Source organism: Kogia breviceps, chromosome 3 (genome assembly GCF_026419965.1).
Source record: "Kogia breviceps isolate mKogBre1 chromosome 3, mKogBre1 haplotype 1, whole genome shotgun sequence".
In the NCBI taxonomy this organism is placed as follows: domain Eukaryota; kingdom Metazoa; phylum Chordata; class Mammalia; order Artiodactyla; family Physeteridae; genus Kogia; species Kogia breviceps.
The window spans coordinates 188,082,759-188,109,701 of NC_081312.1; the positions used below are offsets into that span (position 1 = coordinate 188,082,759).

At 40.4% G+C, this 26,943-nt stretch overlaps 1 protein-coding gene across 7 annotated transcripts in view; it reads left to right on the top strand.

Annotated features, from left to right (window-relative positions):
• The window catches only part of MPP7 (MAGUK p55 scaffold protein 7), a 424,300-nt gene that overhangs the window by 371,175 nt on the left and 26,182 nt on the right, over positions 1-26,943 (top strand). For all 7 annotated transcript variants that reach the window (XM_067030594.1, XM_067030595.1, XM_059058692.2 and 4 more), the window contains one exon: positions 1,504-1,674. In XM_067030594.1, the coding sequence (XP_066886695.1) occupies positions 1,504-1,674 (171 nt within the window). The remainder of the gene's footprint in view (positions 1-1,503; positions 1,675-26,943) is intronic.

Consider the following 26,943-nt stretch of genomic DNA (forward strand, 5'->3'; position numbering starts at 1 on the left):
CTTCGGTAAGAGAGCTTTAGAGCAGTTGTCTTCCTTGTTTCACATTCTTTGTAAATCTTTTCCCTCAAATAATTCGAGTAACTTCTCAAGATCAGAGTGTTTCTTGGTGGGTCCCAGGAACATACTATCAGATGAACTTTTATCACTCCATTCTTAATATCTTGATTGATTTTTATTAAACTGTGAGTCCATAAGGTGAGTGATATAACTCCATAGTCATTGATAATTGTTTTTTCATATTGCCTTTATTTTCAATATTATTAATTTTTAAATCCAATAGTAATATTTTTCATGTACCCTAAAATTCACACAGATCAGTTATTACATTATTATGTTTTATTATAAAATACCTTTATTAAAGTTTTTTTCTATTTATCAAATGTGATCAGTATTCTTTTGAAAGAGAATCTGTCTTTATATGTTTTCTAAGATACTTGGGTTTTGTTTTGTACGACGGAGCTGATATAGAATATATATCATATTTTAATAAGCAGGCTGTTTCCCCTCCCTTTAAAGTCTGTATTTGGAGAGTGTTGGTTAGGCCAAGAATTCTTGAATGGTGTGTACGGTAAATATCACTATTCTAGAAAAGGCGTAAAACCAGAATGATAAAACAACATGAAGCAGAAGCAGACTGAGATGGGAGTTGACTGAGAAAAGGAACTTTTGCAGCTGCTTTTCTAAGCCAGCGTTTCAAGTGACAGTGCTGAGCTGGAGGGGACCGTTTAAGCAGACAGGAAAAAGCTGTTCAGTAAAAGATGACATGGCGTATTCGTAAGAGTGCACACTTGTGGCTCTGAAACTTATTTCCAAATTTCAGTAGCCTTCAAATTATAAAAGCATAGAATTTCTGTAGGAGAAAAGGAACTTGGGGCTTGGTCATTTACTCCACCGCCTGGGGCCTCATAGCAGTTAAGCAACTTGCTCTTAGTGACAGGCAGGTTCTGTCTGCCTGGTCTGTGCAGAGGCCTGTTTGACGCTGTGCTCTCCCTAACTTCAGTTTTCTTTCTGTTTAACAATAGATGCTGTCTGTGGCACAGGTACGCTGTTAGGCTGTGCTCAGAATATAGCACAAAAGAGTCTAGTATTTCTGAGTAGGAAAAATTCAGCATTTATATTTAAAGTGGTTTTAGTACTTTTAACTTTTTCTTATCAAATGTGTTCATCACTCAGTCTGAAAATTTTTCTGTATGATGTCTGACCTCCTTATTTTGTTTTATAACATAGTTATTTTGGTTCCTGATTTCTGAAAAGAACTCTTTATTATTTGGAACCAAATAAAATTTATGATATTATAACTATATAATTAAATGTTAGATGATTCTCTTATCAGTTGTTTTAATGAAATAGTGGAACATCTATTTACCTTTATTCCTAAGTGCATTTATAATGATATTATGGTGAATAAAATCCAACCCAACTTTGAGGGTGTTTTCTTTCTGTATTGTGGTGGGGTCTCTTTTTTTAGTTCTAATGGCTAAAAATAGTTTTTTGTATTTGCAGCTGGTTTTAGAAGAAGTTTCCGTCTTAGTAGAAAAGATAAGAAAACAAACAAATCCATGTATGAATGCAGGAAGAGTGACCAGTACGACACAGCCGATGTGCCCACTTATGAGGAGGTGACACCCTATCGACGGCAGATGAATGAGAACTACAGACTCGTGGTCTTGGTTGGTAAGTGATCGTTTTGTGCGTGATGCTGAGGAAATACGTGAGACAGTGGGAATTTAACTTCGAAGAGAGCAATGCTAGAAACTTTCAAGCTGCAAAAATCTCATCTTAACACCTGTTGTTCGGCCTCTAAAATGAAACCTTTAGTCTTTCTGTACTTGTGACATCGACGAGAGTTTCAAGGCCTCTGGGCCACGGCGTTGGCATTTTACTGGACCCTCCGTGGGAGAGGGGAGAGCAAACGCTGTCACAGTGTATTCTGCGTATCAGGGCAACTACGTAATAGAAATGAAAAAATGTAATGTAATCACGTTTCTTTTGATTCATTTTGAGGCAGTAGCCATGGTATGAGCTTCCTATGGGTTTAGATCTTTGGTTAAGTTCTAGGGTGTTGAAAGCTAGAGAGTTAACGAAACTGCAAAAAATAAGTGTATGCGGGGATTTCCATAAATATTGGTCTGATTTACATAAACACCCTAGCAGACGTCTTGTCCAGCCTTTAAGCTAGGAGCAGACACAGCCTCTGTGTCCCCGCCCCACCCTTGTTTGTGTTTCTTTAAAAGTGTGGTGACAGGTGTATAGGCTGCAAGGATCAAAACCAGTGATGTGGGGGGGAAATTTGGAGCGTAGAGTCTGTCTCTTGTTAATTGTGCCTTTATAAATTGAAGGTGACAGTTATGAGCATGAGAACGGACGGAAAAGCTAAAGAATCGCCCTTTTTATTAAGATGGGGTCCTTTGAAGGTAACGGCGTGCTCGTAACAGTCGGTAGGTGACCGGGAGGAAATGACGCAGTTTCTCACATCCAGGGGCTCTGGAGGGGACCATGGCGTCGTTAGCGTCAGCTATTCCCACTCTTTGCACTGTTTAGAAATACGTACTCCCACCCTGCAGGGTTTCCTTTACTGACCGTGCTCTCGTCTGTGTACACTGGACCCTCACCTTCTCTCCAGCCCTTCTGGAAGAATGTTCTCCGTAGGTCTTTTTGTCGACTGCAGAGCTTACGGTGCCCGGCCTCCCTCCTTGCGCAGCTGAATGCGCGAGAGCCCAAGCCTTCCCCCCGTTGCGAGTCCTGCTGCCGGTACTTGGGCTCCTCGGACCTCCCGCTCCTGTCCTCACCCACCCTCCGCGAGCCGCCCCTCAGCGGCACCAGCCCCTGCAGAGCCCCCCCTCCAGCCCCGTGGCGCACCGGCTCTGCCCCAAGTCTCCTCCTCACCCGAGGTGAGGTACGCTTTGTGATAAAAGGGCAGAGAGAGTGTGATTTCCCGTGTCCCCTGAAATCTAGACGACCCTCTCTGGTCCGGGAGTTATTATTACAACTGTGTAACTTCCGGTTTTCTCTGCGGGATCTAATTGAAAGAAAAACGTAGGATAAACCTTGCCTGTTTTTCTTTCCTATAGGTGCTAACAATAAAGAAAACCCTTTCCTTGGGGCTGAGGAAGGGGAGACAGATGAGGATAAGCTATCAGTCTGAATGGTAATCCAGGGAAGAATAAGGTTAATCACGGAAGGAACCAACCATAGTTGGTGCTTATGGAAAGGAAGTAGCCACTCCCTAGAATCTTCCAAAGGAAAAGGGGGTGGGGAAAGCTCGGCCTCACGCAGATAGAGTTCATCATGGGCTTCTGTTAAATGGCACTGTATGCAGATGTCACTCCCCAGCCCTTAAGGAAATTCCTAGTATCTATTTTGTAGATGCCTTGACACTTTTCAGGAATAGTTAATCCTGTTATCTGTGAATAGAGACAGTTTTGTTCCCTCCTTGCAGGAAGTTTGTAATTCTTGCCCTTTACTGTGTCTCCTCCTTACTCCAGGCTCCGCGGCGGTGGCACTGCTGCTCTGTCCTCCCTCTCACTGAGGCAGTGGTCAGTCTTCACCGGGAAGTGTGCTGATACTGGCTGTAGGGTTTTAGTACATGCCCTTTAGCAAATTAAGAAAATTCCCTTCTATTATTAGTTTGCTGAGAGTATATATCATGAACTGATGTTGAATTTCGTCAAGTGGTTTTTGTCTGCATCAGTTGAGATGATTATATGTTTTCTGTCATTTGATCTGTTGAAATGCTGACTCGTATGGATTGATTTTTGAATGTTGAATGAGCCTCGCCATTCCCAGCACAAACTCCGCTAACTTGTGACGTATTAGTCTTTTGTATATAGCACTCCATTCAGTTAGCTGGCCTGCAGTTGTCTTACGATGTTTTTGTCTGCTTTTGTATCAAGGTAATGCTGTACTCATAAAACATGTTGGGAACTGTTTCCTTCTCTTCATTTCTCTGGGGAGTTTCTGTAGAATTAGTATTATTATTTTTTTTAATGTTTGGTAACATTCCCCAGTGAAAACACATTTGGGTTTGGAGCCATCTTTTGGGGGAGGTTTTTAACTACAAATTTAATTTCTAGTTAAAAAAAAAAAAAAAAGGGGAGAGGAGAGAGAGAAGGGGTAGAGAGAGGGCAAGCAAGCATGCAAGAGAGTGCATCTCTACACACACACACACACACACACACCACATACCGCACACACCCCCCCCACACACCACAACCCCCACACACACACCACACACACACAATACACACACACACACCACACACACACCCACACACACACCACACACACACACCCACACACACCCCCACACACCACACACACACATACACACACACACCACACACACACACCCCGCACACCACACACACACACCACACCACACACACACACACATCACACACACACACACACACAGACCACACACCCCACACACACCCCACCCCCCACACACCACACACACACACCCACACACACACCACACACACACATACACACACACACACCGCACACCACACACACACCCCCCCCACACACACACCACACACACACCCCACACACCACACACACACACCCCGCACACCACACACACACACACACACCACACCACACACACACCCACACACACACACACCACACACACACACACACACCACATGCACACACACACCACATACTCCACACACAACACACAGACACAATGACTGTTAGGTTATCTTCTTTTTTATTTTTAACATCTTTATGGGAGTATAATTGCTTTACAATGGTATGTTAGTTTCTGCTTCATAACAAAGTGAATCAGCTATACATACACATATATCCCCATATCCCCTCCCTCTTGCATCTCCCTCCCACCCTCCCTATCCCACCCCTCTAGGTGGTCACAAAGCACCGAGCTGATCTCCCTGTGCTATGCAGCTGCTTCCCAGTAGCTATCTATTTTACGTTTGGTAGTGTATATATGTCCATGACACTCTCTCACTTTGTCCCATCTTATCCTTCCCCTCCCCGTGTCCTCAAGTCCATTCCCCACGTCTGCGTCTTTATTCCTGTCCTGTTCCTAGGTTCTTCAGAACCATATATATATATATATATATATATATATATATATTTTTAGATTCCATATATATGTTAGGATACGATATTTGTTTTTCTTTTTCTGACTTATTTCACTCTATATGACAGACTCTTAGTCCATCCACCTCACTACAAGTAACTCAATTTCGTTTCTTTTTATGGCTGAGTAATATTCCATTGTATATCTGTGCCACATCTTCTTTATCCATTCATCTGTCGATGGACACTTAGGTTGCTTCCATGTCTGGCTATTGTAAATAGTGCTGCATTGAACATTGGGGTGCACGTGTCTTGTGGAATTATGGTTTTCTCAGGGTATATGTGCAGTAGTGGGATTGCTGGGTCATATGGTAATTCTATTTTTAGTTTCTTAAGGAACCTCCATACTGTTCTCCATAGTGGCTGTATCAGTGTACATTCCCACCAACAGTGCAAGAGGGTTCCCTTTTCTCCACACCCTCTTCAGCATTTATTGTTTGTAGATTTTTTGATGATGACCATTCTGACTGGTATGAGTGATATAGCTCATTGTAGTTTTGATTTTCATTTCTCTAATGATTAGTGATGTTGAACATCCTTTCATGTGTTTGTTGGCAATGTGTATATCTTCTTCGGAGAAATGTCTATTTAGGTCTTCTGCCCATTTTTTGATTGGGTTGTTTGTTTTTTTTATATTGAGCTGCATGAGCTGCCTGTATATTCTGGAGATTAATCCTTTGTCAGTTGCTTCATTTTTGCTCCCATTCTGAGGGTTGTCTTTTCATCTTGTTTATGGTTTCCTTTGCTGTGCAAAAGCTTTAAGTTTCATTAGGTCCCATTTGTTTGTTTTTATTTCCATTTCTCTAGAAGGTGGGTCAAAAAGGATCTTGCTGTGATGTATGTCATAGACGGTCCTGCCTATGTTTTCCTCTAACAGTTTGATAGTGTCTGGCTTTACATTTAGGTCTCTAATCCATTTTTTTTTTTTTTTTTTTTTTTTTTTTTTTTTTTTTTTTTGTGGTATGCGGGCCTCACTGTTGTGGCCTCTCCCGTTGCGGAGCACAGGCTCCGGACGCTCAGGCTCAGCGGCCATGGCTCACGGGCCCAGCCGCTCCGCGGCATGTGGGATCTTCCCAGACCGGGACACGAACCCGTGTCCCCTGCATCGGCAGGCGGATTCTCAACCACTGCGCCACCAGGGAAGCCCTCTAATCCATTTTGAGTTTATTTTTGTGTATGGTGTTAGGGAGTGTTCTAATTTTATTCTTTTACATGTAGCTGTCTAGTTTTCCCATCGCCACTTATTGAAGAGGCTGTCTTTTCTCCATTATATATTCTTGCCTCCTTTATCAAAGATAAGGTGACCGTGTGTGTGTGTTTATCTCTGGGCTTTCTGTCCTGTTCCATTAATCTATATTTCTGGTTTTGTGCCAGTACCATACTGTCTTCATTACTGTAGCTTTGTAGTATAGTCCTAAGTCCAGGAGCCAGATTCCTCCAACTCCATTTTTCATTCTCAAGATTGCTTTGGCTATTCGGGGTCTTTTGTGTTTCCATACGAATTGTACAATTTTTTGTTCTAATTCTGTGAAAAATGCCATTGGTAGTTTGATAGGGATTGCGCTGAATCTGTAGTTTGCTTTGGGTAGTACAGTCATTTTCACAATGTTGATTCTTCAATCATAGAACATGGTATATCTCTCCATTTGTTTGTATCCTCTTTAATTTCTTTCATCAGTGTCTTATAGTTTTCTACATACAAGTCATTTGTCTCCTTAGATAAATTTATTCCTAGGTATTTTATTATTTTTGTTGCAATGGTACATGGGAGTGTTTCCTTAATTACTCTTTCAGATTTTTCATCATTACTGTATAGAAATGCAAGAGATTTCTGTGCATTCATTTTGTATCCTGCTACTTTACCAAATTTATTGATTAGCTCTAGTAGTTTTCTGGTAGTATCTTTAGGATTTTCTATGTATAGTATCATGTCATCTGCAAACAGTGACAGCTTTACTTCTTTTCCGATTTGGATTTCTTTTTCTTCTCTGATTGCTTTGGCTAAAACTCTAAAACTGTGTTGAATAATAGTGGTGAGAGTGTACAACCTTGTCTTGTTCCTGATCTTAGAGGAAATGGTTTCAGTTTTTCACCACTGAGAACTATGTTGGCTGTGGGTGTGTCATACATGGCCTTTATTATGTTGAGGTAGGTTCCCTCTATGCCAACTTTCTGGAGAGTTTTTATCATAAATGGGTGTTGAATTTTGTCGAAAGCTTTTTCTGCATCTATTGAGATGATCATATGGTTTTTCTCCTTCAGTTTGTTAATACGGTGTATCACACTGATTGACTCGCATATATTGAAGAATCCTTGCATTCCTGGGATAAACCTCACTTGATTGTGGTGTATGATCCTAATGTGCTGTTGGATTCTGTTTGCTAGTATTTTGTTGAGGATTTTTGTATCTATGTTCATCAGTGATATTGGCCTGTAGTTTTCTTTCTTTGTGACATATTAGTCTGGTTTTGGTGTCAGGGTGATGGTGGCCTCGTAGAATGAGTTTGGCAGTGTTCCTCCCTCTGCAGTTTTTTGGAAGAGTTTGAGAAGGGTAGGTGTTAGCTGTTCTCTAAATGTTTGATAGAATTAGGCTCTGAAGCCATCTGGTCCTGGACTTTTGTTTGTTGGAAGATTTTTAATCGCAGTTCCAATTTCAGTGCTTGTGATTGGTCTGTTCATATTTTCTGTTTCTTCCTGGTTCAGTCTCGGAAGTTTGTGCATTTCTAAGAATTTGTCCATTTCTTCCAGGTTGTCCATTTTATTGACATAGAGTTGCTTGTAGTAATCTCTAATAATCTTTTGTATTTCTGCAGTGTCAGTTGTTACTTCTCCTCTTTCATTTCTAATTCTATTGATTTGAGTCTTCTCCCTTTTTTTCTTGATGAGTGTGGCTAATGGTTTATGAATTTTGTTTATCTTCTCAAAGAACCAGCTCTTAGTTTTATTGATCTTTGCTATTGTTTCCTTCATTTCTTTTTCATTTATTTCTAATCGGATCTTTATGATTTCTTTCCTTCTGCTAACTTTGTGGGTTTTTTGTCCTTCTTTCTCTAATTGCTTTAGGTGTAAGGTTATATTGTTTATTTGAGATTTTTTGTTGTTTCTTGAGGTAGGATTGTATTGCTGTAAAATTCCCTCTTAGAAATTGCTTTTGCTGCATCCCATAGGTTTTGGGTCGTCGTGTTTTCATTGTCATTTGTTTCTAGGTACTTTTTGATTTCCTCTCTGATTTCTTCGGTGATCTCTTGGTTATTTAGTAGTGTACTGTTTAGCCTCCATTTGTTTGTATTTTTTAAAGGTTTTTTCCGTAACTGATATCTAGTCTCATAGCGTTGTGGTCAGAAAAGATACTTGATATAATTTCAGTTTTCTTAAATTTACCAAGGCTTCATTTGTGACCCAAGATATGATCTATCCTGGAAAATGTTCTATGAGCACTTGAGAAGAAAATGTATTCTGTTTGGGGATGGAACGTCCTATAAATATCAATTAAGTCCATCTTGTTTAATGTATCATTTAAAGCTTGTGATTCCTTATTTATTTTCATTTTGGATGATCTGTCCATTGGTGAAAGTGGGGTGTTAAAGTCCCCTACTATGATTGTATTACTGTCAATTTCCCCTTTTGTTGCTGTTAGCATTTGCCTTATGTATTGAGGTGCTCCTTTGTTGGGTGCATAAATATTTACAATTCTTATATCCTCTTCTAGGATTGATCCCTTGATCATTATATAGTGTCCTTCTTTGTCTCTTGTAATAGTCTTTATTTTAAAGTCTATTTTGTCTGATAGGAGAATTGCTACTCCATCTTTCTTTTGGTTTCCATTTGCATGGCATATCTTTTTCCATCCCCTCACTTTCAGTCTGTAGGTGTCCCTAGGTCTGAAGTGGGTCTCTTGTAGACAGCATATATACAGGTCTTGGTTTTGTATCCATTCATCCAGTCTATGTCTTTTGGTGGAGCATTTAATCCATTTACATTTAAGGTAATTATCAATATGTATGTTTCTATTCCCATTTTCTTAATTATTTTGGGTTTGTTGTTGTAGGTCTTTTCCTTCTCTTGTGTTCCTGCCTAGAGAAGTTCCTTTAGCATTTGTTGTAAAGTTGGTTCGGTGGTGCTGAATTCTCTTAGCTTTTGCTTGTCTCTAAGGTTTTTAATTTCTCCATTGAATCTGAATGAGATCCTTGCTGGGTAGAGTCATCTTGGTTGTAGGTGCTTCCCTTTCATCACTTTCAGTGGGTCCTGCCACTGCCTTCTGGCCTGCAGAGTTTCTGCTAAAAAATCAGCTGTTAACCTTATTGGGATTCCCTGTATGTTATTGGTTGTTTTCCCCTTGCTGCTTTTAATATTTTTTCTGTGTATTTAGTTTTTGATAGTTTGATTAATATGTGTCTTGGTGTGTTTCTCCTTGGATTTATCCTATATAGGACTCTCTGCGCTTCCTGGACTTGATTGACTATTTCCTTTCCCATATTAGGGAAGTTTTCAACTATAATCTCTTCAAATATTTTCTCAGTCCCTTTCTTTTTCTCTTCTTCTTCTGGGACCCCTATAATTCAATTGTTGGTATGTTTAATGTTGTCTCAGAGGTCTCCGAGATTGTCCTCAATTCTTTTCCTTCTTCTTTCTTTATTCTGCTCTGTGATAGTTATTTCCTCTATTTTATCTTCCAGGTCACTTATCCGTTCTTTTTTTTTTTTTTTTTTTTTTTTTTTTTGCGGTATGCAGGCCTCTCAAAGCTGTGGCCTCTCCCGCCGCAGAGCACAGGCTCCAGACGCACAGGCTCAGCGGCCATGTCTCACGGGCCCAGCTGCTCCGTGGCACATGGGATCTCCCCGGACCGGGGCACAAACCCGCATCCCCTGCATCGGCAGGCGGACTCCCAACCACTGCGCCACCAGGGAAGCCCCCTAGGTTATCTTCTTGAGTGAGCTTTGGCCATTTGTCTGAAGGAATTTGTCCATTTCATCTAAAGTGCCAATTATATAAGCATAAACTTGTTCATGATGTTCCTTTATTATCATTGAATGGGCTGTAATGTCCTGTGGTAGTGTCCCCACTTTCATTCCTGATACCATAATTTGTGTTTTCACTCTTACATCAATTATCAATTGTTGTATAATAAGTTACTGCAAACTTAGTGACTTTCACACAGCAAAATGTGTGCTGTAGGAAGGTTTCTGTGGGTCAGAATCGGGGAGTTTGGTCATGACTTAGCTGGTCCTCTGTTCCATGGCCCCAATATGGCTGCAGACGTATCTGGGGCATAGGCAAGGGTCTCATTTGAATTCTAGACCGATGAAGGATCTGCTTCCAAGGACATGTGGTGTTGGCAGGATTCACAGGCCACCCCCAATTCCTTCCCACTTGGGAGCTGCTTCATCAAATTGTGTGAACTGAGAAGGTAATCGAGAGTCAGCCCAGAGCTGAAGGCCACAGCCTCACACAGCCTGGCAACACATCCCACATTCTGTTGGTTAGAAGCAAATCACAGGTTTCACTCACATTCACAGAGAGGGAGTTTACACAAGGGTGTGAAGAGCAGGAGGTGAGGGTCGTTGCTGGCCTTCTTGGAGTCCACCTGCCTAGCTCACTGTCCAATTTATTGGTCTTTTATAGCACCAACTTTAGGTTTAAAATTTTAAAAACTTTGCTTTTCACAATTTCATTGATTTCTGCTCTTTATTATTATTTCCTTTCTCTGCCTACTTTGGATTTATTTAATTTTCTCTTTTTTTGTTTTATCAAGTTTTTCTAGTTTTATCAAGCTGAATCTTAGATCATTGAGCATAATTAATTGTGCATAAATTTAAATTTCCCTCTAAGCACTGCATCCTACAAATTCTGATCTGTTGTGTTTTTATAACATATCATTCAGATCAGAATATTTTCTAAATTCCTTTGTAACTTCTTTGACCAGTGAATTGTTTACAAACATGTTATTTAATTTCCAAATACTTAGGGATTATCCAGATATCTTTTGGTTATTGATTTCTTGTTTAATTTCATTATAGTCAGAGAATATGCTTTGTATGATTTCAATTAAGTTTGTCAGAATTTTTTTTTTTCTGGCCCAGAATATGGTCTGTGTTGTTGAATGTTCTGTGTGTATTTAAAAAGAATGTGTTCTGTTGTTGTTGAATAGAGTGTTTTATAAATACTATTTAAGTCAACTTGGTTGATAATGTTATTCAGGTCTTCTATATTCTTACTAATTATTTGTCCATTTGTCCTGTTAATTGTTGGGAAAAGAATTAAATTCTCTGTAACTGTAGCTGTGTCTGTTTCTCTTTTTACGTCAGTCCACTTTCGTGTAATAGATTTAAAAGCTCTGTTACTAGGTAGATACACATTTAGGAGTATTATGTTTTCTTAATGAATTCACTCTTATTATGTAATACTCTTTTTTATCCCAGGTAATATTCTTTGTTTTGAAGTCTACTTTGTATGATATATAACGTAGCCACTCAAGCTTTCTTTTGCTTATTGTTTGCCTGGTACATCACTTTCTGTCTTTTTACTTTAACTCATCTATATGTTGATTTTTTGAGGGTTTTTTTTTTTTTTCAGACAGCATAGTATTGGGTCTCATTTTAGTTATCCAATCTCACAATCAGTGTCTTTAATGGATATGTTTAAACTTTAACATATATGTTTATATATATTAAATAATGGTTGGATTTAAGTCTACTGTTTTATTATTTGTTTTCTATTTGGCCATTTGTATTTTTAAAAATTTTTCTTTGTTCCCATTTCTGCCTTTTTTTGGGTTATGTGACTATTTTTTCTTATTTGATTTTAATAAATTTGATGACTTTTTGGCTCTATCTCTGTGTATTTATTCTCTAGTTGTTTTCAGGTTTTTTCCTTATCTTTGCTTTTTAACTGTTGGATTATGATGTATCTTTTATTCTGAGTTTAACCAGTCTGGATTTCCTGGACTTCTCAAATCTGAAAATTTATGACATTCACCAAATTTTAGAAAATTTTGGCCATTTTTCTCAAAGACTTTTTTGCCCCAGCCTCTTTCCCCTCTACTTCTGGGGCTCCAATAGCACATATGTTAGACCCTTTACTGTTGTCTCACAAGTTTTTCCAAGTGTTTCTCATATTTGATGATTTGTATTGGTTTATCTTCAAGGTCTCTGAGTCTTTCCCTCATCATCTCTGTTTTGCTGTTTAGCCCACTGAGCAAATTTTTTTTCTTTCAGGTATTGTATGTTCTTCAATTGGGAAATTACCAGTTCTTTTTCATAGTTTTTGTTTATCTAGTAAGAATTTCATTTTCCCATTCATTTCAAGTGTGTTTACTTTTACCTCCTGAAGCTTAGCTGCTTTCTTGTCTTGGAAAATTCCAACATCAGGGTCATCTTGGGGTCAGCATCTGTTGTGTTTTTCCTTGAAAATTCGTCACCTTTACCTTGTTCTTTGTATGTTGAATCATTTGTTCTGTACCCTGGATGTTTTGAACATTATTTCATATAGACTTTGGGTCTTATTATATTCCAGTGGAAGATGATGAGTTTTTTAGCAGGCTGTCAACCTGGCTAGGCTCCCTCTACATGCCTCAGTTCAGTTTTCAAGTCTTTGCTCTGCTGCTTTGGGTCTGTGCCATGCGTGTAACACTTGGGGTAGTCAGAGGCATTGGTTTGAATCTTAGTTCATTTTTCCAAGCTTCTGTTATGCTGCTTTCGGTTCATCTCACTCATGCACAGCTTCGGGGTAAACCCACATCTTTGTGGGGTCTTAGCTGTGTGGCCCGCTGCTCCACGGTTCAGCTCTGAGAGAGAGACTCACTCTCTGGGCAAAGCCCAAGAAGAGATACAAAAAATAAAATGGGAAACTTCACCCCCTTGGGGGTCACCTCTCCAGACCGGACTTCCTTTTACTCTCTGCCTGCTTTTGTTTGCTTTGCCAGAGCCCCAGATTGTTGCTTTTTGTGTGCCATCCAGAGGTTTTAGTTGTCATCGGTGGGCCAGGTAGGCTGTATTGAGCTTACCCCACTGGAGTGGAGCTAGAACGCCCGGCATATACAGCTGTGCAGACTGGCTCTCCGCCTTCAGCCTCCTCAGAATTGGGTAACACAGCCCTAACTTTCGTGTCTCCTCACAGTTTCAAAGGGTCATCAGGACAGAAGAAAAACACAGCATCATCCCAACTACATTGTAAGGTAAACTAATGGTCCCAGAAATATGTATCACAGCATTTCACTGTGAGCCCAAAATCACAGAGTGATCTGCAGTGTTTCGGCTTCTGCTTCACATGAGTATTGATTGTCTAGATCCACAATCATTGAACTAAAACATATCTGGGTGAGACCTTTCATGAAGAGGTTAGTTTAATTGTAGGCACTTATCTTACCCTAAATCCCCTTTGCCTCTTGATCTTCAGGTTCCTGGCACCTGTCTCTAAATTGAATGTGGACTCTGTCTTGTGGGCCAGGTGTCTTAGTTTTCAAACAAGCACACAACTTGCTCTTGTCACTGTATATTTACATTCCCAGCAGGATCCTAGAGATTTCTTAATTTTAGTTGTTTAGCATGAGACATCACTCAGACTGCAGGAACTGCTCTTTCTCTGTCTCCTTTTTGGAATTCCTTAGGTTTCTGAGGCCTGATTTTCAGGGGGAAATTTCCCTTTTATCTCCATAAAGGAGTGTTACCCTCAAGCAACTCCTACACCAGAGATGCTAAATGTTGATGCTTCAAAGTGGTACAGTCAGTGAAGATTCTTATTTCCTGTGCTATGTGCTTCTCCCCCACTAGCATTTCCTTACTTTTTGGAGTTTTCCAGGCCTTGAGTGAATAAGTAATTGCATTACTTCAACAACAAGCAAAATATCCTTTTTTATGACTTAGATTTCTCTCTTATGTACTAAGATCTAACTATAACATTTTATCACTCTCTGATGTTCCCAACTGCGTTCAAGGTGTCCCAACTGTTTTTCAATTTTAACTTGTTTCTTAAGTGGGCCCTGACCTTCCTCTGCCCTGCGTAATAACAGTAGCTAATATGTATTGAGTGCCCCGTGTAATAACAGTGGCCAATATGTATCGAGCACCCTGCGTAATAACAGTAGCCTACACGCGTCGCGCGCGCTGTGTAATAACAGTAGCCAACACGTGTCGAGCGCCCTGCGTAATAACAGTAGCCAGCACGTGTCACACGCCCTGCGTAATAACAGTGGCCAACACGTGTCGAGCGCCCTGCATAATAACAGTGGCAACACGTCGCGCGCCCTGCGTAATAACAGTAGCCAACACGTATCGAGCGCCCTGCGTAATAACAGTAGCCAACACGTATCGAGCGCCCTGCGTAATAACAGTAGCCAACACGTATCGAGCGCCCTGCGTAATAACAGTAGCCAACACGTGTCGAGTGCCTTGCATAATAACAGTAGCCAGCACGTGTCGAGCGCCCTGCGTAATAACAGTAGGCAGCACGTGTTGCGCGCCCTGTGTAATAACAGTAGCCATTATGTATTGAGTGCCAGGTGCTGTACTCAGTTCTGTGCTTGTATTATTTCATTCAGCCCCCACCATGACTATGAGGTAAATACTTTTCATATCTCCGTTCTGCAGAGGAAACTCAAGCACAAAGAGGAGAGAGGTTAACTTGCCCAAGATCCAGCTACTAAGCTATGGAGCCAGTTCAGACCCAGACAGTTCAAGACCAGAGCCTTGTTCTTTATCTCACTGTGGAATACTTCTTCTAATCTGTAAAATCAGGGCTGTGCTGACACTGTTTGCTGGTTCCAAATATCCTACTTTTCTCTTTTGTTATTTGATTTAGGGCCCATCCATTCCTTTTCCTGACACATAGCTCCATGTTTTGTGGAAGTTTAGATCTGAGTCTACCAAGAGCATCTCTCATGCAGGAGTCACGTTTCCACTTGGGGCCTTGGGGTCAGGCCAGCCCTCCCTTCCCTCCCTCCGCCATCCACTAAGGGCCACGCGTTGCACACAGCGTCACTGGTCCACTTACCTTACTGGTCTGCTTTCCTGCTCCTTATGTTTGCCAGCTCTTCCCTGAAGTATCCTAGCAGATTTGCCTGCTCTTTCCCTCTTCGATCTCTTCACATGTTCAGCAGCCCACCTGGGTAGCTCTGCCGGCCACCAAGGAAGAGCTCCGGGCTTGCTTTTACCGTCTCCTCTGTCTTCAGGCTTCAGCCTTAGCCCCCAGCTGTGTTGTGATGGTGGAGACAGACATCCCACTACCCCAGCGGGGTAGCCTGCAGCCCTTGCTCCGGCACTTCCCAAACTTTAAAAGGCATTTGGCTCACCTGGGGATCTTGTCCATATGCGGGTTCTGAGCTCATACCCTAGGGCAAGGCCAGAGAGTCTGCATTTTGCTTTGTTCCTGGTTATACTGAGGTGCTAGCGCCGTGCACCCGGGGAAGCCCATTGCTCTCTTTGGTTGGGTTCAGTTGCCGTTACGTTCTTTGTTGGTGTTGCCAGCTGGCTGCAATTTATTTTGGTTTTCTACTTTTCCTAGCATCACACTTCCATTTTGTGCTTTTGCATGCATGTGTTATAATGATGGTTTTAAAACTTCTGATTTTTCTTAATCTGCTATTCTGGAATATTTTAGGTTTGGTCTGTCTGTTTAGAGCAACTGATTTATTATTTTTTAGCCTTTATTCTGAAATTCCTATTAGAAAAATAAGTTTATTTGAAACTCTTTAGCTCTTAACACTTTATTTCCCTATTTTGGAGCAAGTGCTGGTAAAAGGTAATTTTTAATAATGCAGAACTTTTTACTATTGCATTACAACAGAACAGACTTAATGAAGAATATTGGTCTTATTTTTTTGTGATGTTAGAGTACATATTATACCCAGGCAAATAGTAGATCCTGTATCTCTACATGAAAAATAGAGAAAGAAAATCACGTAAAAATATTAAATTCACACAAACTTCTTATTCTGTTTCTACTAAAGGAAGGGTTTATAAACTTTTCAAAATCAGGAATGCCTGCACAGATGGAGGCCTGGAAATTGCATTAAGCTGGTGTCACTGACTGAACATGAGCTGTGTCTTCTGTCTTCTGCCTGCACTGTGGCCTTCTGTAGACTGGCCTTCTGAAGAATTTCCCATTATTCACTTTCTTCTATGTGGTCACCACTCAGAATGCCTTCCTGCTTGTCCCCTATGGCACAATTTGAGGTATCAGAAGTTTAGAGTTTGTCTCGAGAAATCTCCGTCTACTAGATCCCGTGATATAGTGCAGGATAGCGTGGATGGGAAGAAACAGGCCTCTGGGGCAGGACAGGCTGAGTCCCCATCCAGTTCCGCACTTTGGTAGCTGATGACACCTGCACGTTTCAGATTTTCTCTGGCTTCAGTTTCTTCATCTAAAAAATGAAAATAATACGATCACCTGCTTTCTAGGTTTGTTTGAGAGCTAAATGAAATATTTGCAAAGGGTTTAGGCCAATTCCTGGCCCTACTAAAGTTTTAATAAAATATAGCTCTTATATATTAGCTAAAAATACTAACAAGATAAACATGAAGTGTTCAAACGTGAATAGGCCTCTGCTGATTTTGAAGCTCAGTGTTCAAAATGCTTAATAAATTAGATTATTTAGCACTTTATCATCTGAAAGAGCTAGTCAAGCAGTGGACTCCAGTTTTGGAAATTCTCATTGTTCCTGCATTAACTGTTTACTTTTCTTGACTGTAAAAATTATATATTTAAGAAATAGTTCTTGGATCCTGTCACGTGTACAGAAGACGGAAAGAGTCTAAGCATCGTGGCCCTCAGCCTCAGTTGTTTTCTCTCAGTGTTCACAAAGCCATCAGGAATAACGGTATTTGCCCTGAAACTGTTAGATAAATATCGTTAAGGAGCTACCCAGAATTATTATCTCTACATTTTTACCATAATATCACATGACTTTAATTCTCAGACGTAATGTTCAAGAAGTTAAAATTATCCAAGTTGTTAACATGGCAAAAATATGACAGGGGAGGACTTGGAGCCTTGATTGGAAGTATTTAATTTTCTCTTCATTTTGAAAAGATGCTGTTCCAAGCCACATTTTAGCAACTAAAACATCTCAGTGATGGTTTCTGTTACATGTCCTTCTGCATTTAAAAGTATTTTCCGAAAAGTATGTTAAAACCAAATGACAAGCATTTAGTACATTTTTCTACATAAGTTTTATCTTTGGTGAAACCTGACTTAAAGGTGAAGTAATGAAACCAAATAATGTGTGTGTGTTTGCGGGACAGCTACTAAAACCCTTCACAGCTTAAGGCAGTAAAAAGCAAGGCTTATCTGGTGGGTGGTCAGACCTTTGGTGACTTGTTCTGTCTGGTTAGGAGACAAAAGAGGAAACTGACAATGACTCTTTCTGTATGTTTCACCTTCCACCTCCCAGCGTGAAGCCTATTCTGCCTCCTTCTTTGTGCTGACTCTCCTACTTTGCCTAAAGACTGCCTTGTGGGAGTAGTTTGAATAAATCAGCATTTGTAAGACTGTCGCCATTTTCACATAAAACTGGCAGAGCAAAAAGTCTCCCACATAAAGCAGAAAGAAAAGTAAGCAATCATGACTAAATGTAAATGTTAATATGTTTATTAGGATTCCCATAGCTTTTGTTGAACGTTGATTGAAGGTTTGTGGGAATTAGAGTCTGCTCTGCGGGATTTTAGATAGACAACTATAAACCCAAAAGTTATCGTTGAATCTATGAGTGTGTGATAGATTTAAAATGATAATCCTTGTATATAAGAGATAAATATGATCTTTATTACAATCACAGTTGGCTGTCGGTCTATCTTAAATGTTTACACTCTGGCTGACTTCCTGGGCATAAATCACAGTTATGTTCGTTTGGGGCATGGATTTGTTTGGGGCACGGACTGTGCCAGGTACTGTTCTAGACATGTGAATTCATCACTGAAGAACACAAACATTTTTTTCCCTTGGGGTGTTTACATTCTAATGAAAGGACATGTAGACAGAAAACATACTCATAATAAATTAGTAATAAATAGTAAAGTCAATTATATTGTACTTAGAGGGTGATAAATGGTATAGAAGAAAGTAAAAGCAGAGCAGAATCAGGGGACTTGGGCGTTGGCCATTTTGAGTAGAGATCATGGGAGCCTCATTGGAAAAGTTGCAGTTTTGAACAAACTGGAAAGGAATGGATAAGGGAATTATCCATCTCTCTTCTGCTTAGCTAAGGAAGACCCAAGGATGGTTTTATGTTGCCTTTTAATTCCACTGCACTCTTGTCATAGCCCTGAGTTAGAGGTGAGACGGGTGCTTAAGTCGAAGTCTGATGTAAAGAGCTGCTTTGGAAAAAATAATGCCGTTTCAACAAGCCTCCTACTTTTTCTTTTCTTTCCTCTTCTCCTTTTCTTCTCCTTCTCCTCCTCCTCCTCCTTCTGACATCAGCATAAAAACTGATGCTTCGTTAATTGCATTTTTCTTCTATTATGAAAGCAACAGAGGAAAGAAAATCAGAATCTCTAACAAGGTTTGTTATGAACTGCGAAGTTGCTGTGTTTTCTCTGTAGTTTGATTCCCAGGGTTTTATAAGCAGATTTCTCACTCTCCAACACAAAAATCCAGCCACACACTAATGCGATCATTATAAGATTGCGAGTCAAATATAATAGCATGATTGTTTTTATTTTATGCCTAGAGCAGCAAATATAGTATATAGTGCTGCAATAGGATAAGTAGACGTTTTATAACACGTGTCTGATCTAAGGGATACCTAGAGATTTCATTGGATTTGTTCTGCAATAAATCAAATGAGTTAAGTGTGGTTTTTTTAGGTCACAAAAGCAGTTTGGATTTTTATTGCATTCTCCAGTAATTCTGATATTTTTCACTGGATAGTAAGAGTAACAAGTCTGGCCAATAGCATAAAATGTCTGGGGGAAAATGTGGAAGAATTGTCATGTTAAGTAGTGCAGGTACACTGGAGGTAAACGTAATAAAAGCTGCATCTGTGTCAGTAGCTTTGCACATAATATACCATCTTTGTTTTTTTTTTGTGGTACGCGGGCCTCTCACTGTTGCGGTCTCTCCCATTGCGGAGCACAGGCTCCGCACACGCAGGCTCAGCGGCCGTGGCTCACGGGCCCAGCCGCTCCGCGGCACGTGGGATCTTCCGGGACCGGGGCACGAACCCGTGTCCCCTGCATCGGCAGGCAGACTCTCAACCACTGCGCCACCAGGGAAGCCCTATACCATCTTTATGTTTGTGCCAACATGTTCAAAGATCAATAGCAAAAGTGAATAGTACTTGGTCAGAGCAACAGATTTCTTTCCAATATATAATTTAATATTAGACATAAATAAACACTGATTTTATTATTAATATACTATGTCTGTTACATGAATATATAGTATGTTAAAACTAATTGGGCTAATCTCCACCTACCTGTGTCTCTTTCTGAGAAGTTTGTTTCCTAACAAATTAATACTATAATTTTTAGCATATTGACCTTTTATGTGTAAGGTACCACCCATCCTTATTTCCATTATTAAATTCAGTTTGATTCTCATCAGCCTTAAGAAAAACTACAATTAAATTCTGTGCTGGATATTTAGAAATTAGAAATTACTTTATGTTAATTCTTTGTAGGACTACATGAGTGTCATTTGAAAAAAAATACCACGTTTCATACATTATTTTCGCAATAGTAATACATTATTGTTCTACTCAATAATTATTCAGTGACTCAGGATCTGTGCTAACACATAAATAAGTAGATGGTTGAAGATTCAAAGTACAATGTCATAGAGCTGTGCCATTTTTTTTTTTAGAGTAAGAATATCATACCAATATTTTAAAGCATTCTTTTGTTCTTACAGTTTCACAGTTTCAAAGTGCTATTGTAGGCACTAACTAGTTTTACTGCCTCAATGCTTTCTTCACTCATTTAGCCTTTAAAAAATTTTAACTGTACATGTCTATTTCAGATTCAGAAAGTAGATCTTTAGGGGGGCCATGTTTCCAGAATGAAAAACTTTTATGCTCAACTAACTATGAATTAATTTTGAAAGGATATTTTGCTAGCATTCTAATACAAACATTTCTTATTTTCTACACACAAACAAATCATAAATCCCTAAAAATATTCATGGAATAAAAAGAAAATAATCTGAAAAGATAACAATGGAAAAAACCTCAACCTCTCATAATTTCATAGATAATGAGTCAATAATTTCAACAGACTTTGGGGTCATTTGGGTGAAAGTTGGCATATGTCTTAATTCTCCTACATAAAAACTGAGAATTTACATAAAGATTTTTTCAAATCTTTAAAAATATTATAAATTAATTTTTTATTCCATATTTTTCATTTCAAAATGATCACCAAGATAAGTCCAGTTACCATCCATCACCATGCAAAGTTGTTACAGTATTATTGACTATATACCCTATGCTATACATTATATCCCCTTGACTTATCTATTTTATAACTGGAATTTTGTACCTCTTAATCTCCCTCACCTATTTCACTTATCCGCCTGGCCCCCTTCCTTCGGGCAACCACCAGTTTGTTCTCTGTATCTTTGAATCTGTTTCTGTTCATTCGTTTTGATTTTTAGATTCCACATATAAGTTAAATAATATGGTATATGTTTTTCTCCATATGACTTATTTCACTTTAGCATTTAACTCTCTAGGTCCACCATTGTTGTAGCAAATGGTAAGGTTTCATTCTTTCTTATGGCTGAGTAATACTCCATTGTATGTATGGACCACACCTTCTTTATCCATTCATCTATCAATGGACACAGGTTGCTTCCATATCTTGGTATTGGAAATAAGGCTGCAGTGAACACAGGGATGCATATATCTTCTTGAATTAATATTTTTGTTTTCTTTTGAAAACTATCCAGAAGTGGGATTGCTGGGTCGTATGGTAGTTCTATTTTTAGTTTTTTAAGGACCCTCCATGCTGTTTTCTGCAGCAGCTGCACCAGTTCACATCCCACCAATGGTGCACCACATCCTTCCCAACAGCTGTTATTTGTGCTCTTTTTGATGATGGACATTCTGACAGGTGTGACGTAGTATCTCATTGTGGGTTTGATTTGCATTTCCCTGATGATTAGTGATATTGAGCATCCTTTCATGTGTTTGTTGGCCATCTGTATGTCTTCTTTGGAAAAAAAATCTGTTCTGTTCCACTGATGTCTATGTCTGTTTTTGTGCCAGTACCATTCTGTTTAGATTACCATAGGTTTGTAGTATAGTTTAAAATCAGGAAGCATAATACCTCCAGCTTTGTTCTCCTTTCTCAAGATTGTTTTGGCTATTTGAGGTCTTCTGTGTTTCCATATGAATTTTTTTCTTTTTTTTAAATTAATTAATTTTTTTGCTGCATTGTGTCTTTGTTGCTGCACGTGGGCTTTCTCTAGTTAAGGTGAGCGGGGGCTGCTCTTCGTTGCAGTGTGTGGGCTTCTCATTGTGTGGCTTCTCTTGCTGTGGAGCACGGGCTCTAGGCACGTGGGCTTCCGTAGTTGCGGCATGCAGGCTCAGTAGTTGCGGCTCATGGGCTCTAGAGCGCAGGCTCAGTAGTTGTGGTGCACGGGCTTAGTTGCTCTGAGGCATGTGGGATGTTCCTGGACCAGGGCTCAAACCTGTGTCCCCTGCATTGGCATGTGGATTCTTAACCACTGCACCACCAGGGAAGTCCCTCCATACAAATTTTAGAATTATTTGTTCTAGTTCTGTGAAAAATGCTATTGGTATTTTAATAGGGATTGCACTGAATCTGTAATTTCCTTGAATATTATGGTCATTTTAACAATATTACCTTTTCCAGTCCATGAACACAGTTTATCTTTCCACCTGTTTGTGTCGTCTTCAATTTCTTTCATCAGTGACTTATAGTTCTCTTAGACCAGGTCTTTTACCTCCTTAGGTAGGTTTATTCCTAGGTATTTTATTCTTTTGATGTGATGGTAAACAGGATTGTTTTCTTAATTTCTCTTTCTGATAGTTTTTCATTAGTGTATAGAAATGCAACAGATTTCTGTATATTAATTTTATATCCTGCAACTTTACTGAATTTATTGATGAATTCTAGTAGTCTTTTAGTGGTGTCTTTAGGATTTTCTATGTATAGTATCATGTCATCTGCAAACAGTGACAGTTTTATTCTTCCTTTACAATTTGGATTCCTTTTATTTCTTTTTGTCTGATTTCTGTGACTAGGACTTCCAATACTATGTTGAATAAAAGTGGCAAATAAAAGTTTTTTCTTGTAGTTGATTTCTAGTCTAGTGGTTGGGAAAGATACTTGACATAATTTCAGTCTTTTTACATTTATTGAGAGTTGTTTTGTGGCCTAGCATCTGATCTATCCTAGAGAATGTTCCATGTGCAGTTGAAAGGAATTTTCTGCTGCTTTGTGGATGGAATGTCCCCTATATATCTATTAAACCATTGGATCTTATATGTCATTTAAGGCCACTGTTTCTTTATTGATTTTCTGTCCAGATAATCTGCCCATTAATGTTAAGGGGTGTTAAAGTACCTTACTATTATTCAGTTACCGTCAGTTTCTCCCTTACGTATGTTAATATTTGCTTTATGTATTTAGGTGCTATTATGTTGGGTGCATATATATTTACAATTGTTATATCTTCTTGTTGAATTGATCCCTTTATCATTATGTAATATCCTTCTTTGTTTCTTGTTGCAGTGCTTGTTTTAAAGTCTGTTTTGTCTCATATAGGTATTGCTACCCCAACTTTATTTTTGTTTGCATTTGCATGGAATATATTTTTCTACTCCCTGTCAGTCTGTGTGTGTCTTTAGATCTGAAGTGAGTATCCGGTAGGCAGCATATATATGCGTCTTGTTTTTTTATCCAGTAATACTGTATGTCTTTTGATTGATAAGTATGTACTTATTACCATTTTGTGAATTGTTTTCTGGTTGTTTTTGTAATTCTTTTTTCTTCCTTTCTTTACCTTTGTTCTCTTCCCTTTTGATTTGATGACTATCTTTACTGTTATGTTTAGATTTCTCTCTATTTTGTGTATATGTATCTATTATAGATTTTTGATTTATGGTTATAATGAAGTTCATATGTAACCACCTGTATATATGCATGATTATTTTAACTTGATGATCTTAAGGTCTAATGCATTATAACAACTCTGCGTTTTTACTCCACCTCCTCCCATGTTTAATGTTTTTGAAAGCATATTTTACATCTTTTTGTGTATCACCTAACTACTTATTGTGGATAAAGATGGTTTTACTACTTTGTTCTTTAATCTTCCCACTAACTTTATAAGAGGTTGATCTACTGCCTTTACTGTTTGTTTGTAGGAGACTCCAGTGGGACCCCGCAGCACACTCCTCTCTGGTCACCAGAGCTGCACGCTCTAGGGGTGCCTCTGTGTGTGCTGCGGGGGCCCTTCTGTCGTGGTGGGGCTGACTCCTGTGGGCACGCTGGTAGGTGGGGCTGACCCCCAGTCCAGTGGGCGGCCCGGCCCTGCCTCATGAGGTGGCTGTCAGCCCAGTGTTGCGTGGCGCTAGGTCCTAGCATGGCTGGTGGCAGCCTGCCACTGGGCAGGTCAGTGCTTGGTGCTAAGAGGCAGGAGGAAGGACTCCAAAACAGCGCTTGCACTTCACTATGGTAGAGTGAGCTCCCCAAGTGGCCTCTGCCTGCATCTCTGTCCCCAGGGGTGTTCCAAGAGACTCTCTAAGACCAGCAAGAGGGTCTCATCCAGGCTCCTTTCAAATTACTGTCTCTGTGCTGGGATTTGGAGTGCAGGAGATTTTGTATCTGCCCGTTAAGAGTGGAGTCTTGGGCTTCCCTGGTGGTGCAGTTGTTGAGAATCCACCTGCCAATGCAGGGGACACAGGTTCGAGCCCTGGTCTGGGAAGATCCCACATGCCATGGAGCAACTAAGCCCATGTGCCACAACTACTGAGCCTGCTCTCTAGAGCCCGCTAGCTACAACTACTGAGCTCGCACTCTAGAGCCTGTGCACCACAACTGCTGAACCTGCGCTCTAGAGCCCGCGAGCTGCAACTACTGAGCCCACGAGCCACAACTACTGAGCCTGAGCTCTAGAGCCCGCGAGCCGCAACTACTGAGCCCACGAGCCACAACTACTGAGCCTGAGCTCTAGAGCCCGCGAGCCACGGCTACGGAGGCCCACGCGCCTGAAGCCCACGCTCTTTAACAGGAGAGGCCACCACAGTGGGAGGGGGCACTGCAGTGAGGAGTGGCCCCTGCTCACCACAGCTGGAGAAGGCCCATGCACAGCAACAGAGACCCACCTCTGCAGAAATTAAAGAAAGAAAGAAATAGATTTAAAAAAAAAAAAACAAAACGGTGGAGTCCCTATTTCCTATGGCCCCCCTGGCTCTCCTGAAAGCAAGTCCCACTGGTCTGTAAAGCCAGAAGTTCCTGGGGGCTCATCTTCTTGGTGCAGGAGCCGCAGGCTGGGGAGCCCAGTGTGGGACCTGGATCTCTCGGTCCTTGGGGAGAAGCTCTGCAGTTGTAATTTTCCTCCTGCTTGTGGGGTATGGGTCTTGACTCTACCTTGCCTCCACACCTCCTACCCACCTCACTGTGGTTCCTTCTGTGTATCTTTAGCTGTGTACGATCTCTTCTGCTGGTCTTCAGGTTGTTCCCATTGGCGGTTGTTCTGTCAATACTTGTAATCTGGCTGCGCCCGTCAGGGCGGGTGAGCTCAGGGTCGCCCTTCTCCACCATCTTGGCCACACCCTCCAAGGTCTCTGTAAGAGAAAAATAAAGGCGCTTTTACATTTAGCTAATGGGAATATTTGCCTAAAGGTAAAGCTTTAAATAGAAGCTTTCTAGCATCATTTTATTAACCCCCAAATGGGCTGTATTTCTGTGGCTGCAATGAATAAGGCTTTATATAAAATCACACACAACACATTTGCCTACTGTAAGGAAGGAGTTACTCATTAAATGCACACAAATCATCCAAAGTGATGTGCCTTTCTAATTATCGTATCCATTTGATGGATTGTTTACAAGAATTTCAACTAGCGCAGATTGCTGCTCATGGCTTTATTCTTTCCAGAATTTGCACACAAAGTGATTTTCTAAATTCTTATGAAAATTTTAAAAACAGAAACATACTTAGTTACATTTCTGCTTCAAATAGAAACATTCTTTTATTTTTAAAGCTAGCAAGCCCATCCACTTTAGTGAACTCCAAAATGATTTTTTAATGTGCTTTTTTGGCTTTTCCTTTGATATCATCATTCTGTTTGAGTTTCCTTAGTCTTGAATCAAGAACCCTCATAGACATGCCCCGTGTCTGCTGTCCAGGCCTGGGATGCTTGCCATCTTCCTTAGGTTTAGTTTAGATTTCTCAGAGGCTCTGCACAGGATGAGTTTTGAGTTCACCGGATTTGACTTCTGCCACTTTTTGTAGCCTGAGTCTTGTATTCCACAAGCATAACTTCGTCACTGTTTAAGGTGTGGGACAGCCTGGAATGGGGTGAGAGACTTTGTGAAGTTGTGGGTCACAGCCGCAAACAGCTGAGCAGCCAGCTACCTGAGCCCTATCCTGTCCTCGGAATTCTTTTGTTAAGATGACGGATGAATGGACGGAATGCAGGCTCACCGGCTTCTGAATACCAGTGCAGCCCTACTCCAGATGTGCCGTCTTGGGAAAATTACCCTTTCATCGTCTCGGTTTTCTCATATGTAGAACAGGGATAATTATACCTTTCTTGCAGGGATGTTTTGAGGATTAGTCATGGTGTATGTAAACCATGGGACACAAGCCTGCTGCACAAAAAGCCCTCCTTGTGTCGTCATTGTCCTTCCTTTTGCAAAGCCTGCTGTCTGTGAATTAAGTACGTGCTATTTAGGTTATCTTCTCTGCTTCCCTTTAGCATGAACAAGCACAGCTGGAAACAAACTCTAGAGGAACTTATTTGTATACTTAGGTGTAAACGTGTGTCACCAATTGTGGTAAAAGCTTATACATTGAAGAGGAGATGAATGTGTCCCGTTACAGAGACATTTGAGTAACCCTAACTCAGTGCATCCCTAAACCACCTGCGGTGTAAGTCGTCTAAATACAAACCAGCCAACTGAAAATGTGAACTTAGGCCCTACCATAGACAAAGGACGCAGGACAGGAGTGTGGATGTAAGAGGTGATCTTAAGGTCAAGATCTAAGAGAGGAAAAAGTCTATAACTTCACCTGTGTGGATGGCAGAATTGATCCAAGGGCCTGGCTGGGAAAATGCTGTTAAGTGGTCTGCCAGGCAGTTTTGTAGTAAGAATGATTAAAATTATGTCCCTGTTTTAATCTTGTTGTGACAGTATCCCACCTTGAAGATGATGGCTTCAAACAACCTCACCTATAGGGGAAACTTTTAAAATAGAAGTATTTGCCACTGCACATCCTTGGCGTGGCCTGTGGGTGTGCGGTAAAGCAGGGTCCCCGGTAAGAGTTAGCTTATGTAAGGGCTAAAACTGAAAACAGTCCAAGTTTAAGGGTATCACGTGAGCAACAGCATATACTTTCCCCCGCTAACTCAAACATACCTACTTTTTTCCTCCAGAGCTAAAATAAATCACTGTGGTTTTTTGGCATGGGTAGAAGAAGAAAGAAAACAATGCTAGACTTTCACTCAGCAGATTAGCTCACACTCTGGGAAGTACTCCAGAGCCCAGACCTACTGAAGGGACAGTGAATTCACATCCCGCCTTGGTCCTCGGTGCCTTGGTGGGGAGCGGGCATGCGGGCCAGGGCCTGATATTTAAGTGGTAGTGTTTTGTTTGCTCCCTTTTTTTGGAGCATATATAATGGGGTTTGCATCATCTGCAAACCATG